Below are 13,588 nucleotides of genomic sequence, written 5' to 3'. Positions count from 1 at the left end.
CAATGATCTTGACTTTGCCGACGATGCTATGATCTTCGCAGAGTCATTGGAAGCTCTGCTCAGGGCTCTCAAGAGACTGAGCGAGGAGTCTGAGTGTCTGGGCTTATGAGTCTCCTGGATCATGACCAAGATCCAGGCTTTTAATGACCTCTTAGGAACAGCCATTAGCAGTGTGTCTGTCTGCAGAAAGAGTGTAAACATTGTCAAGAGGTTTACTTACCTTGGCAGTGACATTCATGTCTTTGGTGACTATTTCCATGAAGTCAATAGATGGATTGCAAAAGCATGGGGCGTCATAAGGTCGCTGGAAAGGGGTGTGTGGTGCTCCTGATATCTATGCAAAAGAATGAAGATCCAAGTCTTTACAGTCCTGGTGCTTCCTGTCTTGGTATATGGTTGAGAGACATAGACGCTGTCCAGTGACCTGAGACGAGGACTGCACTCCTTTGATACTCTGTCTCTTCAGAGAATCCATGGATGCTGCTGGTTTGACTTTGTGTTGAATGAGTGGTTGCTCATGGAGTCTCGGATGAGACACATTACCTGCACTATGAGGAAGTGTCAGATATGGCACTATGGCCATGTGGCGCGATTCCGTGAGGGTGATCCGGCTCACAACATCCTCCTTGTTGAGGACGTAGAGAGGCTGAAACAGGCCAATGGGACTCCCAAGTAACATCTGGCTGTGGCACATACAGGGTCATTTCTGGAGGGTAGGACTGGACCACGAGTCTGCCTGGGGGGGTTGCCATCCAGGATCCTGAACTGCTTCGTTGTGTGGTGGGTGTGACAACATGATGTACCAATGCATGCTTCCCAACCTGAACTGACCCGACCTGACCTGACCAGTGTCTATAAGGGTTTTCCTCTGAGTACTGTTTTTGAACAGTTTCAGTATTAGTAAAGCTGCATAGTAATTGTGTGGCAAGGTTTTAATACATAGTCACTTGTTAAGAGAACAGCAGCAGTTTGTGGTGTTGCTCCTAACCCAGACATCACAGGATAAATGCCTGAGAATACTGTATATTCTTGAGTTTTCTGCTATTGTGCATGAGATTTTTGCTCTTTGTAAAGCTGATATAAATGTCAGCTTCTTCCCCTGCTATTTACTGTATATCTTATAACCCTTGTGAATAATTATTTAGTTAAAGATGTATAATTAAAATAATTTGTTTGTCTTTATTTACAGATGCAGCATCTGGTTCTGGAGATGAGGGTAAGTGTTGATTAACATGTAAAAACATTTTCTTCCTTTGCATCAAAAGACTTTTAAACTATACTCTGCTCATAAGTATAAGTTGACTTAATATAATTTACATTAAAACAAGACCCATGTTTTGAAATATGTATAAAATATTTGCCATTTATTTAAGTGTTTTTCTGATTTACACTGGGTAGCTGCTTTTTCAAGTTCACTGGCTTGTTATTTAAAACAACCATTCATGTTGCGACAATTCAATTTATGTGGAAATCTGGCATGATCAAGTGATTTAATTGACTGGGCAAAAGGCATTGACTTTTGGCCGTGGTATGATTATGATTTGTGCCACAAAATGTTCCAGCATTTCTGAAATAGCTGGTCTCTTGCAGTAGTCTCTATGGAGTTTACAAAGAATAAGGCACTAAGCAAAAAGTATCATGCAAGGAGCAGCTCTTTGGGCACGAATAACCCGAGGTTTCCAGAGCATGGTGAGATGCATTCATGCTTACAAGAACAGCATGAATACCAAAAGTACAGTTTCAAATAACAACTGTTTTATATTAGTGATGGGCAAAAGGGTATGTCTGAACAGACAATATGTTGGGTTCTGAACCAGATGGGCTACACCAGCAGAAGGCCATGCTGGGTTCCACCCTTGTGCAGTAAGAAAAAGACAGATAAGGCTATATTAGTAAGTGATCACCAGGCAGTGCACTTCACTTTTGGGCTTTTCAGTCTCCCTTTGAGAAACAGTTACTGCTATCTATATTTACTGGGATGGTGTTGTCTGTCTTTACAACAATTTTAGATTTTAATGTTTAAATGTATACAATATGCATGCATGGATTGACTTAGCAGTTACATTTTAGTTTTTTACAAATCATCTGCATATTGTATCAAGTGTAAAAAAAAAAGTCCAGTTATACATCAGATTTTCTAATAATGAATGAATGGTACCTTTGTAGTCACACTGACATTTAAAAGTACTCAACCCCTTGGAAGTTTTCACATTTTATTGTTATATCACATTGAATCACAGTGGATTTAATTTGGCTTTCTTGACATTGATCAACAGAAAAAGACCATTTAATGTACAAGTTAAAACAGATCTCTGCAAAGTGGTCTAATTTATTAATATAAAACAACAAATAATTAAGTGCATAAGTGTTCACCCCCTTTTAATATGACACCACTAAAATATTACTTGTGTAGCTAATTGGTTTTAAAAGTCACATTATTAGTTAAACTAAGATCACCTTTCTGTAGTCAAGGTGTTTCACTTGATTGTGGTATAAATGCACCTTATCTGAAAGATCAAACTTGGCGAGTTAGTATTGTGGCCAAACCTACACAATAAAGACAAAAGAACATTCCAAGCAGCTCTGTAAAAATGAGAATGAAAAGCACAAGTCAGCGGATGAAGACAAGAAAATATACAAGTCACTGAAAATCCCTTAAAGTCCAATTAAATCCATTAGTAAGAAATATGAAGAGTGTGTGATGAAGCTGTAAATCTGTCTAGAGAAGGCCATACACAAAAGCTGAGTGATCGTGCAAGAAGGCTAGTGAGGGAGGCTACAAAGAGACCTATGATAATGCTGATGGAGTTACAAGTTTGAGAGAGCAACTGCTGCTTAAGTGCTTCACCAATCACTGCTTTATGGAAGAGTGGTAAAGAGAAAGCAACTGTTAAAAAAAATGCTCAAGACAACTCAGCTAGGGTTTGCCAGACTGCACATAGACTTTGAAGTCAGTTAAGATAAGATTTTATGGTCTGATGGGGCCAAAATGAACCTTTCTAGCCATTTCTACATGCCATGCTTTATCAAAAACACACCATTTCATTATGAATCTGCAGCAGGCCCAGAAAGGCGTGTGAGGGTAAACAGTAAAATGAATGCAACAAAATACAGAGAAAAACTGGAAGAAACTGAATATAGTCTGCAAGAATCTTACTGGAAAACAAATCTTCTCCTAAGCATAATGTCAAAGCCACACGTGAATGGATTAAAAACAACATTTATGACCTGAAGTGACACCTAGTCAGGTAGATCTTAATTGAGAATTTGTGACTGGATTTGAAAAAGGCTTTTCACTCACAATCCCTTTGCAACCTGGCAGAGCTTGTGCAGTTTTGCAAAGAAGAATGGAGATAAAATGGCAGGAACCTGAGCACACAGACGCAAGGTTGTTATCTCTGCCAAAGGTCCGTCTACTAAATACTGACTTGAAGAGGGTGAATACCTATGCAGTCAATTCATTATTTTGTGTTTTATAATTATAATTAATTTAGACCAATTTGCACTAATCTTTTTCATGTTGACATTAAAGAACCTTTTTCTGTTTTTCAGAGTCAAGAAAAAAACAATGAAATCCACTGTGATTCAATGTAATATAACAATAAAATGTGAAATCTTCCAAGTGGTGAATACTTTGTTTGGTGCAGTATTTCTTCTAATTTCCAAATATATACTTTCAGGGTGATCTTTAAATGTGACGAAGGAATAGTTTAGTAATCACTTTAAAAGATGAGATAACATTTCTCCATTTCATTTTCAACCCACTGATAAAACAATTTTGAGTTTTGAAATATTAATGATGAAATAGATGTGCATCTGTCCTTCCTTTCTTATCCGAAGTGTGAGTTCTGTGATAGATGATGCCTTAGTGAGATAAAAGGGGAGCCTATTTTAATAGCTCAGAATGAATTATGCATCAAGCATCATATTGTTATTGAAATTCTGTGACAGTTTCACAGCTGATTTTTTGCGGTTAAGTGTCTTTTTATGGTGTTAAACAGCTGAGGCACATTCAGCACAGGATTGCACCTTTACAGTAATACTGGTTTAAGGCTTCTTGCTGTGCTTCCTAGGGATTTTAGTTGATGGTTTCTCATTGTATATTCTATTGTAGTAAAGACCTACAGTTTTAGAAAGCCTTATGGCAGTAATCATCTCTTTAATTTTCTTTTAATGACATATGCCATTTTAAAAGACATTAGTCGGTGTAGTGTGTATTGGGTGCATCAGTATCTTCTGTTTTTCTCTCCATTTAATATAATTTCATTTATGGGACCTTTTATGTCAAATTAGGTAATTTCTTAAGGTAAAAATTGGCTTGGAGGCGTGCAAAATGTGTGGAGATGTTAATTGTGTTTAAATAACCATAGCAGACAGTTTTTAATTGTTGTGATGAATGAATGGACTCTTTTAAAATATTTAATTGCTGATCTTTTTGTTTATTTCACATTCATTATGTCTAAAGCCACTCAGTAACATGTAGAAGAAATGTTTGAAAGTGATTTTAATGATTTTTGTTATGGTCGTAATAAGATGGTTATACTTAATCCAGCCATTCTCCAACCCGCCATATCCTAACTATAGGGTCACAGGGGTCTGCTGGAGCCAATCCTAGCCAACACAGGGTGCAAGACAGGAAACAAACCCCAGGCAGGGCGCCAGCCCACCGCAGTGGTTATACTTAAAATTTTCTTAATTTATCTGATTCTGTAATTTTAGTAGCTTTTTTATTGTAGTGAGTGAAATCCCTTTTATGACAAAAAATTTTCCCTTGTTTTCTCCACATTATTCTTCTGCATTAATTACTTAAAAAATAACACTTCCCTCTGGTCATTTCTTAACCCTCCACTTCTGTTACAGAAGTCCACAGCTGATAAACACTCTGTTTCCCCGAAAACTGTATACAATGAATAAAGGTTTGGTATTTATCAAGTGGACTTTATGTCTTCACAATCATGATAAATATTAATTTGCCACATAAAATAATGTTCTAAAGTGAAATGTGTTTAATAAATTTTAAAAATATTTGGTCTGTTCTTGCAGCTTACAATGGTTCTAAAGGGTACACAGGTCCATACTTGAATGAAAAGCCTTAAAACATACCAAACATGTTTATTTTTTAAGCCACAAATATATTTGAGTACTGAAGTACTACACACATTGCAAAACAGCAAGTCTGTGTTGTTTTAAGAAGGTTAAAATGCAAACCATTGTTGTGAGATTCAGCCATTTTAAAAGGAGACTGCTGGGTGCATCAATTCACCAGCTACCCTGTTTGTCTTCTCCACTGGCAAAGTTTCAGCCCCATGGAGACTGTCATTGTTGCTGCCTGTGGCATGGGGAGGAGGAACTTGGCCACAGAGGCATGGATTTACATTGACCAAGTTATTGCCAAGCTCCTAATATTGATAATATTTAATTTTGATATATTCAGATGTGAATTGATGTCTCTGTTCTTGACAATAATAACTGAAAAAAGGCACACTTATGATCACTTTTATTCTATCACTATATGGAAGCTTATTTCTTTATATCATAAAGATTGCTTCCTGCTGGCAGATTAATAATGTACACGGGTGCTTCAGTGACAGAGAATATTGAGCAGGGTCATAGTATGTAATTAGGTGACAAAAACTGAATAGATAGATGGGTGGATGAATGGATGCCTGTCTTCCTAGCCTGCTTATCCAGGGTAAAGTTGTAGGACAACTGGAGTCAGTCCCAGCAAGGCAACTACAATCACTTGACAGGGTGCCAGTCTGATGGATGAACACATACACACACAGACACAGGACACTTTAACAATGCCAATCCACCTTTCCTGCATGTGTTTAGACTGTAGGAAGAATCCAGAACATCTAGCGAGAATTTTCAAACTCCAGGCATATGTGAATCCCAGTCTCCTTCACTGCAAGAAAGCAATGCTACCATTGTGCCACCATTCCATTCATTATTATTGTCATTATTATTAAATGCTGTCCTTAATATCTTCCGTTCCTTTACCATATTTAAATAGAATAGTGCATTTCCAATGATATGGCCATTGATGCATAACAACAAGCAGTCCATGGCAAAGATATTCTTGCGCCTCAGCCCACAGTGAAAGCGGCAATGCTGGTGCCCAAAATAATGCTGACTCGATCAATTGAGGGATGATATGTTCAAAGTCAATGCCACCCCACGAAGATGCCCTGGACCAGATCAAGTGGAAAGTGGTATGCCAAAAAGCAGACCCTGTGTCAATGTGGGACAAATGCTAGGAAGATGATTAATATATTCATATATTTTTCTCTGTTATAGGCACAAAATTATTGATAATAATAATCCTTCCATCTTCCTAACCCCTTTTCCTAGGCAGGATCGTGGGGTAGCTGGAGATTATAGTAGCAAGCTTCAAGCAGGAACAACACATGGACAGGAACACATTAACAGATAAACACACACACACAAACACATGGGCCAGTTTAACCGTTTAACACTATTATATTATTTGAGCGCACATCTGCCTGTTGTTACAAGCCATGGCAGAACGCAACAACTACAGAAACAGAATTGCAGAAGCAAATGTAAGATTTTAAACAGAAAAATAGCTTTGCTTTGGGGGCTTGTTGGGTTGTCGTAGCATTCCAACCACTATGGCGGTTGTAAGCAGACAAGCAAAAAAGAAATGTATTCTTATCTCAGGTAAAAAGTTCCACTAATCTGTAATAAAATACATTTTTCTAGTTTCCTTCCTTCCTTCCTTATCACAAGGATGCCTTATAAATGCAGAATGATTTGCTACTTCAGAGATGTTTTTTAGTAACTTTTAAGACTTTTGAATTCAATTATGGATGTGTATACCCATTAACCTCAGTGTAAACTGCAAGAACAGATGGGATATTTTTCAAATTTATTTTAAAAAAAATCAGTTTAGAACACACTTTTTATGTGGCAAATTAATACATGTATATACTGTGATTATGAAGAAGTAACTAAATTTATTTTTAATTGACCTTACAATGAGTAACTTTGGGTCGGGGAAGAGTCCTTGCATAAAACTCACTAAGTGAATAGAATACCCACACAGAGAAATTGCGGAATAGAACACAAGTCCTTGGGGCACCAGCAGTAGCCCCTGAAGCACTATATTGTCCTGTTTTACTTCAGTGTACATGTTCAAATCAGGTAGTCCACTCAGTCTCAAATTCAAATATCCCAGGACTTCTAATGATCAGAATTTTTTTGGAATGCGTTAGAAATGCCAAAACAAAAAATAAATATTTTCAGTTATTATGCAATAAAACAAATCTAAACCCCTATGGTAAAGTATCTGACTTGCTGTCAGACATTCAGATATTGTGATATTGACCATATTGACATAACACTTTTTGAGAATTATTGAAATACTGTGTTTTTTGCTTTCTAGCACTCTGGCATTTTCATTACCTTGCATTTTTTATTTCAGTTAGGCTTTTAGATATTCAGATGCATATCATAATGACCCAGCTTAGCCACTTAGCCATTTCCAGCAAAAGACTGTGCACATCTTAATCTCACCTATACTCCTGCTGCATATTCAATTAAATAGGAGATATTATGTCCTTGTGAAAGGACCTGTCTGGACTTTCTGGACAGTCACCTGTAGTTACAATATGTTGGTCTATTAACTGCAAACAGGAGACTTGGCACAAGTCAAAATATAATCAATATTCAAGGGTTTGCAGATTATTTATTTTTATGTACAACCCTAATTCCTTCAAAGTTGGGATGCTGTGTAAAATGTAAATAAAAACAGAATGCAATGATTTGCAAATCTCATACTGTAAACCCATATTTTATTCACAATTGAACATAGAAAACATCAAATGTTGAAAATGACACATTTTACTATTTCGTGAAAATGTGTAGCTCATTTTGAAGTTGATCACAACAACATATCTCAAAAAAGTTGGGATGGGAGAAACAAAAGTCTGAAAAAGAAAGTGATACTAAAAAGAAACAGCTTTAGGAACATAACCAGGTTAATTGGAAACAGGTCAGTAACATGACTGGGTATAAAAAGAGCAGCTTTTTTCAGAATAATTTTCCTTTGACATAAAATTGCAAAGACTTGGAATATCTTATCATCTACAATACATGATAACATCAAAAGAAAAATCAGGAGGAATCTCTGTGCATAAGGGACAAGGCCGAAAATCAATATTGGATGCCTGTGATCTTCAAACCTCAGGAGGCACTGCATTGAAAACAGGACTGATTCTGTCAAGGAAATCAATGCATGAGCTCAGGAACACTTCCAGAAATCATTGTCTGTTAACAGAGTTAACCATGCTATCCACACATGCAGGTTAAAGCTTTATCATGCAAAGAAGAAGCCACAAGTGAATATGATCCAGAAATGTTGCCATCTTCTCTGGCCAAAACTTATTTAAAATGGACTGAGGCAAAGTGGAAAACTGTTCTGTGGTCAGACAAATCAAAATTTGAAATTCTTTTTGGAAAAAATGGGCACCAAGTCCTCTGGACTAAGGAGGAGAAGGACCATCCGGCTTGCTATCAGTGCTCAGGTCAAAAGCCTGCATTTCTGATGGTATGGGGGTGCATTAGTGCCCTTGGAATTGGCAATTTGCAAATCTGGAAAGGCGCCATCAATGCTGAAAAGTATAGGTTTTAGAGCAACATATGCTCCCATCCTCAGCAAGACAATGACAAAACCGAATGCTGCATCTATAACAACAGCATGGTTTCATAGTACAGGGTGGTCCAGATCTAATTTTGCAGATGACTTTGATTAATGCGGGGACGATTCCAGTTCGGCGCAAAGACGATTCTTCATGTCGTCAGTTCACACACATCTTGATGGTCTGAGATTTTTCGGGAGATTCTTCTATGTAATAAACTTAATAGGTTATAGTGTAATGAAACTTGCATAATTAGATCTGGACCACTCTATAGAAAAGTCCGGGTGCTGATCTTGACTGCCTGCAGACCACACCCTTCACCAACTGAATACATTTGAAACATGACGAAACGAAAAGTACAACAATGAAGACTCAGGACTGTTGAGCAGCTAGAATCCTATATCAGACAAGAATGGGACAACATTCATCTCCTAAAAATCCAGCAACTGGTCTCCTCAGTGCCCAGATGTTTATGGACTGTTGTTAAAAGAAGAGGCAATGCTGCACAATGTTCAACATGGCTGTGTTTCAAAATGACCTTACTCTTTTCATAAAGTGGTACATTTTCACAGTTTAAACATCTGATATATTTTAAATGTTCAATTGTGAATAAAATATGGGTTTATGAAATTTGCAAATCATTGCATTCTATTTTTATTTACATTTTACATAGCATTCCAACTTTTTTGAAATTGGGGCTGTATGCAGAGTACAAGGAAATAAATACTTCCTTGTCTTGCATTCTACCCAGTTCTCAAAACCCATATGCACAGGCTTTACCTCCAGGATTAGGCTTCAAAAGTCCCAATCAGGTAATTTTCTCAAAATCAGCATACCCAAAACTCAAATATTCAAGAAGATATGTCTTAACAAAGGCAAAAAAAGATAGCAAATCAATGAATAGTCCAAAAAATCTTATTCCTTTTAAGCACACCACAAGTCCAAAAACCAAAACAAAATACTAGAATTTACAGAGTTCACAAATCCAACGGAGAGTTGATAAACAAAGCAATACAGTAATCCCTCACTATATCGCGCTTCGACTTTCGGGGCTTCACTGTATCGCAGACTTTAAATGTAAGCATATCTAAATATATATCACGGATTTTTCGCTGGTTCGCGGATTTCTGCGGACAATGGGTCTTTTAATTTATGGTACATGCTTCCTCAGTTTGTTTGCCCAGTGGATTTCATACAAGGGACGCTATTGGCGGATGGCTTAGAAGCTACCCAATCAGAGCATGTATTACATATTAACTAAAACTCCTCAATGATATAAGATATGCTTCCCGCGCGGTGCTCGATTGTTTGCTTTTCTCTCTCTCTCACCTTCTCTGACATTCTCTGCGCCTGACAGAGTGGGTGTGAGCAGAGGGGCTGTTTGCACAGAGGCTGTTTGCCAAGAGAGGATACAAAATGCCGCTTTATCGCAGTGCTTCAGCATACTTCAAAGCACGTATTGATTTTTTGATTGTTTGCTTTTATCTCTCTCTCTCTCTCTGACATTCTCTGCTCCTGACGGCGCTCCTTTGAAGAGAAGATATGTTTGCATTCTTTTAATTGTGAGAAAGAACTGTCATCTCTGTCTTGTCATGGAGCACAGTTTAAACTTTTGACTAAAGGGTGTTATTTCATGTCTAGAGGACTCTAATAATGTTAACAGTGTGGGAGAGTTTATAAGGGCTTAAAATATATAAAAATAACCATACAAACATATGGTTTCTACTTCGCGGATTTTCATCTATCGCAGGGGGGTTCTGGAACGCAACGTCTGCGATCGAGGAGGGATTACTGTACACCAAGATCGCAGCATTAGCCCTGTGGATTCTGCAGGATTATTAAACCTAGGAGGCGGTTCCAAAGCTGCAGCGTTAGCTGGCCCTTCCCCCTCAAGCTTAACATACAGGGGAAGATGTAGGTTACAAACATTTACTGTATATAGTAAATATAAAATTAATGAACAAAACATTTTTGGAAAGAAATAGTTTATGAAAAAAAACTCTCTTGATCTCTCTTTCCAGTGAAACAGGAGTGTAGGAAGTGTTTTTATTGAAGTCATTTGGAGTTGTATTTGTGAGTATTGCCGTTTTCTTTGCTTTTCACAGTTTATTTCTTTTTGCTAATGCGTATGGATTTACGAGTCACTGGCCACCTGCAGATGCAGATGTCCTGCTAGTAGTTCAGGACTGAAGGTAGTAAAAAGCAGACAATAAAAAGGTTGGCAGATATAAAAATGAAAAAAAAGAAGGTTGATGTTTATTTTACAGTTCCTTACAAAAAAGAGCACATGATTCTGAGTTTTGCAATTATATACATTAACAAAAGTAAATGGTAATAAATCCACAGAAAAACCAACAATCACAAAATATTAAAAGAAAAATGAAGATAAAAAACGAACAAGGCTCTCTCAACTCACAGTATAAAGATCAGTTATGGGTACATAAAGCAGCCTCAAAACTTTTAAACAAATGATGTCTCTGTTACAGCCGCAATGCAACAAAAGTAGGACTCCCACATTCAGCAAACATCTGAAGCCTTTCCTGGCTAAATAGGAGACTTTATCACTCTTATTCAGCCGCCCACAGCTGTGAGAGCCAGGTTCTTGCCTGACTGGCTTGTATACTGCTAACACTTAATGTATCTCTTTATCACTAAACAATTGACACTACTGACCCACTCTTAGGACCACCACATCCTTTTGAATCCTAGTTCATCAACCTGTCGGCCTTCCCTTGTCAAGGTTCAACCACTTTCAGTTTGAGGGATGAATAGACTGGCTCACCAATTCCCCATCCAGAGCTAGAGACCCTTCAGGCAGCAATATCATTAACTCTACACACAATATATAAAACTGCACTAACTGTAAACTTTAATAAAAAAAAAACTAAGTCCAAAACAAACTACAACACATGTAAACTGAAGTGAAGCTCCCCCATGACTGAATTGTAAGATACCTTTTGTACCGCCCACTGCCCACCAACCAAAAGCGCTCCCAGCTCAAGCCTTGTTTATCTTGGTGTGATGTGCCTGGAGTTGTATAGGGTAAATAATATATCGTTATTTGAAACACATGCATTTCAAGTGAGTTTCGTGTCTACAATGATCCATGTAAGTGTAGTATGACAGGAAATGATGAAAACATACCTAAAACACAAACTTTTCATGTTTTAGTACTAACAACAAAATTTTGACATGAAGTGTATAATGTGTGAATTCCAAATATGAAATAAACACATTCACAAAAGGTACACGTATATCAAAACAAGTGCGCTTTTATTCAAAAATATAACTGAAGAAAAAGAAATCGGGTTAGTGTAGATCATTGACATGACCATTTCAGTTGTACAGTGGTAAGGACTGCTGACTTGTAATCAAGAGGTTGCAGATTTGATGAAAACAGTAGTGCCTGCTCTTATTGTTACTACTACAAAATACAAACTTTTCAAAATGTTTTATTAAAAAGAAAATTAAACCTTTTTAAACTGAGCGAAAATATACCAATAATTATCTCCTTGTATACCACATTGTGAGTTCGGCCCTCCGGTTGTAATATGACCAAGCTGTAGCTTACTCTTGATGCAATGTACAGTTGGCCATGCAATAATCTTGTTTCAAATCTCACAGCTTGGATTGCTGCTGTCATAATCATTGAGTTTCATGGTTTGTTTCACACAATTTGTAGGACTTGTGTTGAAGAGACATTCGGCATCTGTCAAGCGTTGTATACAACCGGTTTCATCGATAACTTCACATCCAGCTTTTGAGAGTTTAAACATTCATAAACATCAAAGTATCCATTACTCAAATCGTCACCTGTGAATCGGATGTTTAAGAGGCATTGGCGGTTGTCGAAAGGTGTAAAATATTTGGCCATTTCGGTACACTTGAAAGCGACAACCGAACAATTCAGCGGCAGCCATCAACTCACATGCAGAACCATAGGTGAAGGGCTTAAGCATTTCACTCTTCTAGTGCTCCTGTGTAGTATAATTATCTCCTGTACTGTCATCAGTCCGCACCTTGAACCTGTCCCAATCATTCAATACATAAGAAACAATGATATCAAGAGTGAGCCTGATATGGCTGTGCAATATGTAACAAAGAGAATGGAAAAGGCAGTTGCCATCTCCGGGCATGGAAACCACTCGGTAAGTGACAGTTCTTTGATCGATGGTGATCACCTCGATAGACATGTTATAAATAAATGTAATAAATGAACAATAAAACAACGGAGAAGCCGTGGATTAAATAAAAAGGCTGTAGTTATCAACAGGGAGACGTAAATCCCGTGGCAAAGCAAGGAAGGGAATGTAGAGACTGGAGCGACGGACGGCTTTATATAGGCAGGCAGCCAACAATGTGGGAGGCGTTGGTGACCGAGCTGCAGGCTATGGGCGTATATATGTATGTAAGTAGGATTCAGTTAGCGTTGGAAACCCGCGTACCAAATTTCTTGAAGATGGGCCCATAAGTAACAAAGACCGTTGGAAAGTTCAATATGGCGGCTGACAGTGGTGTCATACCACCGAAATAAGTACTGTGACAGTTTCAGTGCTTCCTCGCACCCTTGCGCCCTCAGACACCACGTCAGACACTAGGTAAAAGTCCAATAATGATATTTATTATATCAATAATGTGCACAAAGCATCCTCCACTCCCAAATACTCCAATAACAATACAATAACAACAATAATAATAATCCTCCACTCTCCCAGACGCTTAGCCACCCTGCCTCCCAACTCAGCTCATTGTCTGGAACGAGGCACCGCCCTTTTATAGCCCCTGACCCGGAGGTGTTTCTGTCCCAACTGTCCACAGTTCCTTTTTCCTTCCGGGTCAGGGCAATCAGTCTTTTACTTCAACCCGGGAGCACGTCGTTCCTTCCCGTCACATGACCGTGACGTACCCCCGGGTCATAAGGCACA

General features: G+C 38.1%; 1 protein-coding gene across 1 annotated transcript in view; it reads left to right on the top strand.

Annotated features, from left to right (window-relative positions):
• Nucleotides 1-13,588, top strand: part of tmeff2a (transmembrane protein with EGF-like and two follistatin-like domains 2a) — a 725,006-nt gene that overhangs the window by 279,109 nt on the left and 432,309 nt on the right. Inside the window, exon 4 of the mRNA XM_039755899.1 lies at nucleotides 1,190-1,216. Coding sequence (XP_039611833.1) covers nucleotides 1,190-1,216 — 27 coding nt within the window. The remainder of the gene's footprint in view (nucleotides 1-1,189; nucleotides 1,217-13,588) is intronic.

The sequence above is a fragment of the Polypterus senegalus genome, chromosome 6, assembly GCF_016835505.1.
Source record: "Polypterus senegalus isolate Bchr_013 chromosome 6, ASM1683550v1, whole genome shotgun sequence".
NCBI classification, from domain to species: domain Eukaryota; kingdom Metazoa; phylum Chordata; class Cladistia; order Polypteriformes; family Polypteridae; genus Polypterus; species Polypterus senegalus.
This window is presented reverse-complemented; position numbering and strand designations above follow the sequence as displayed.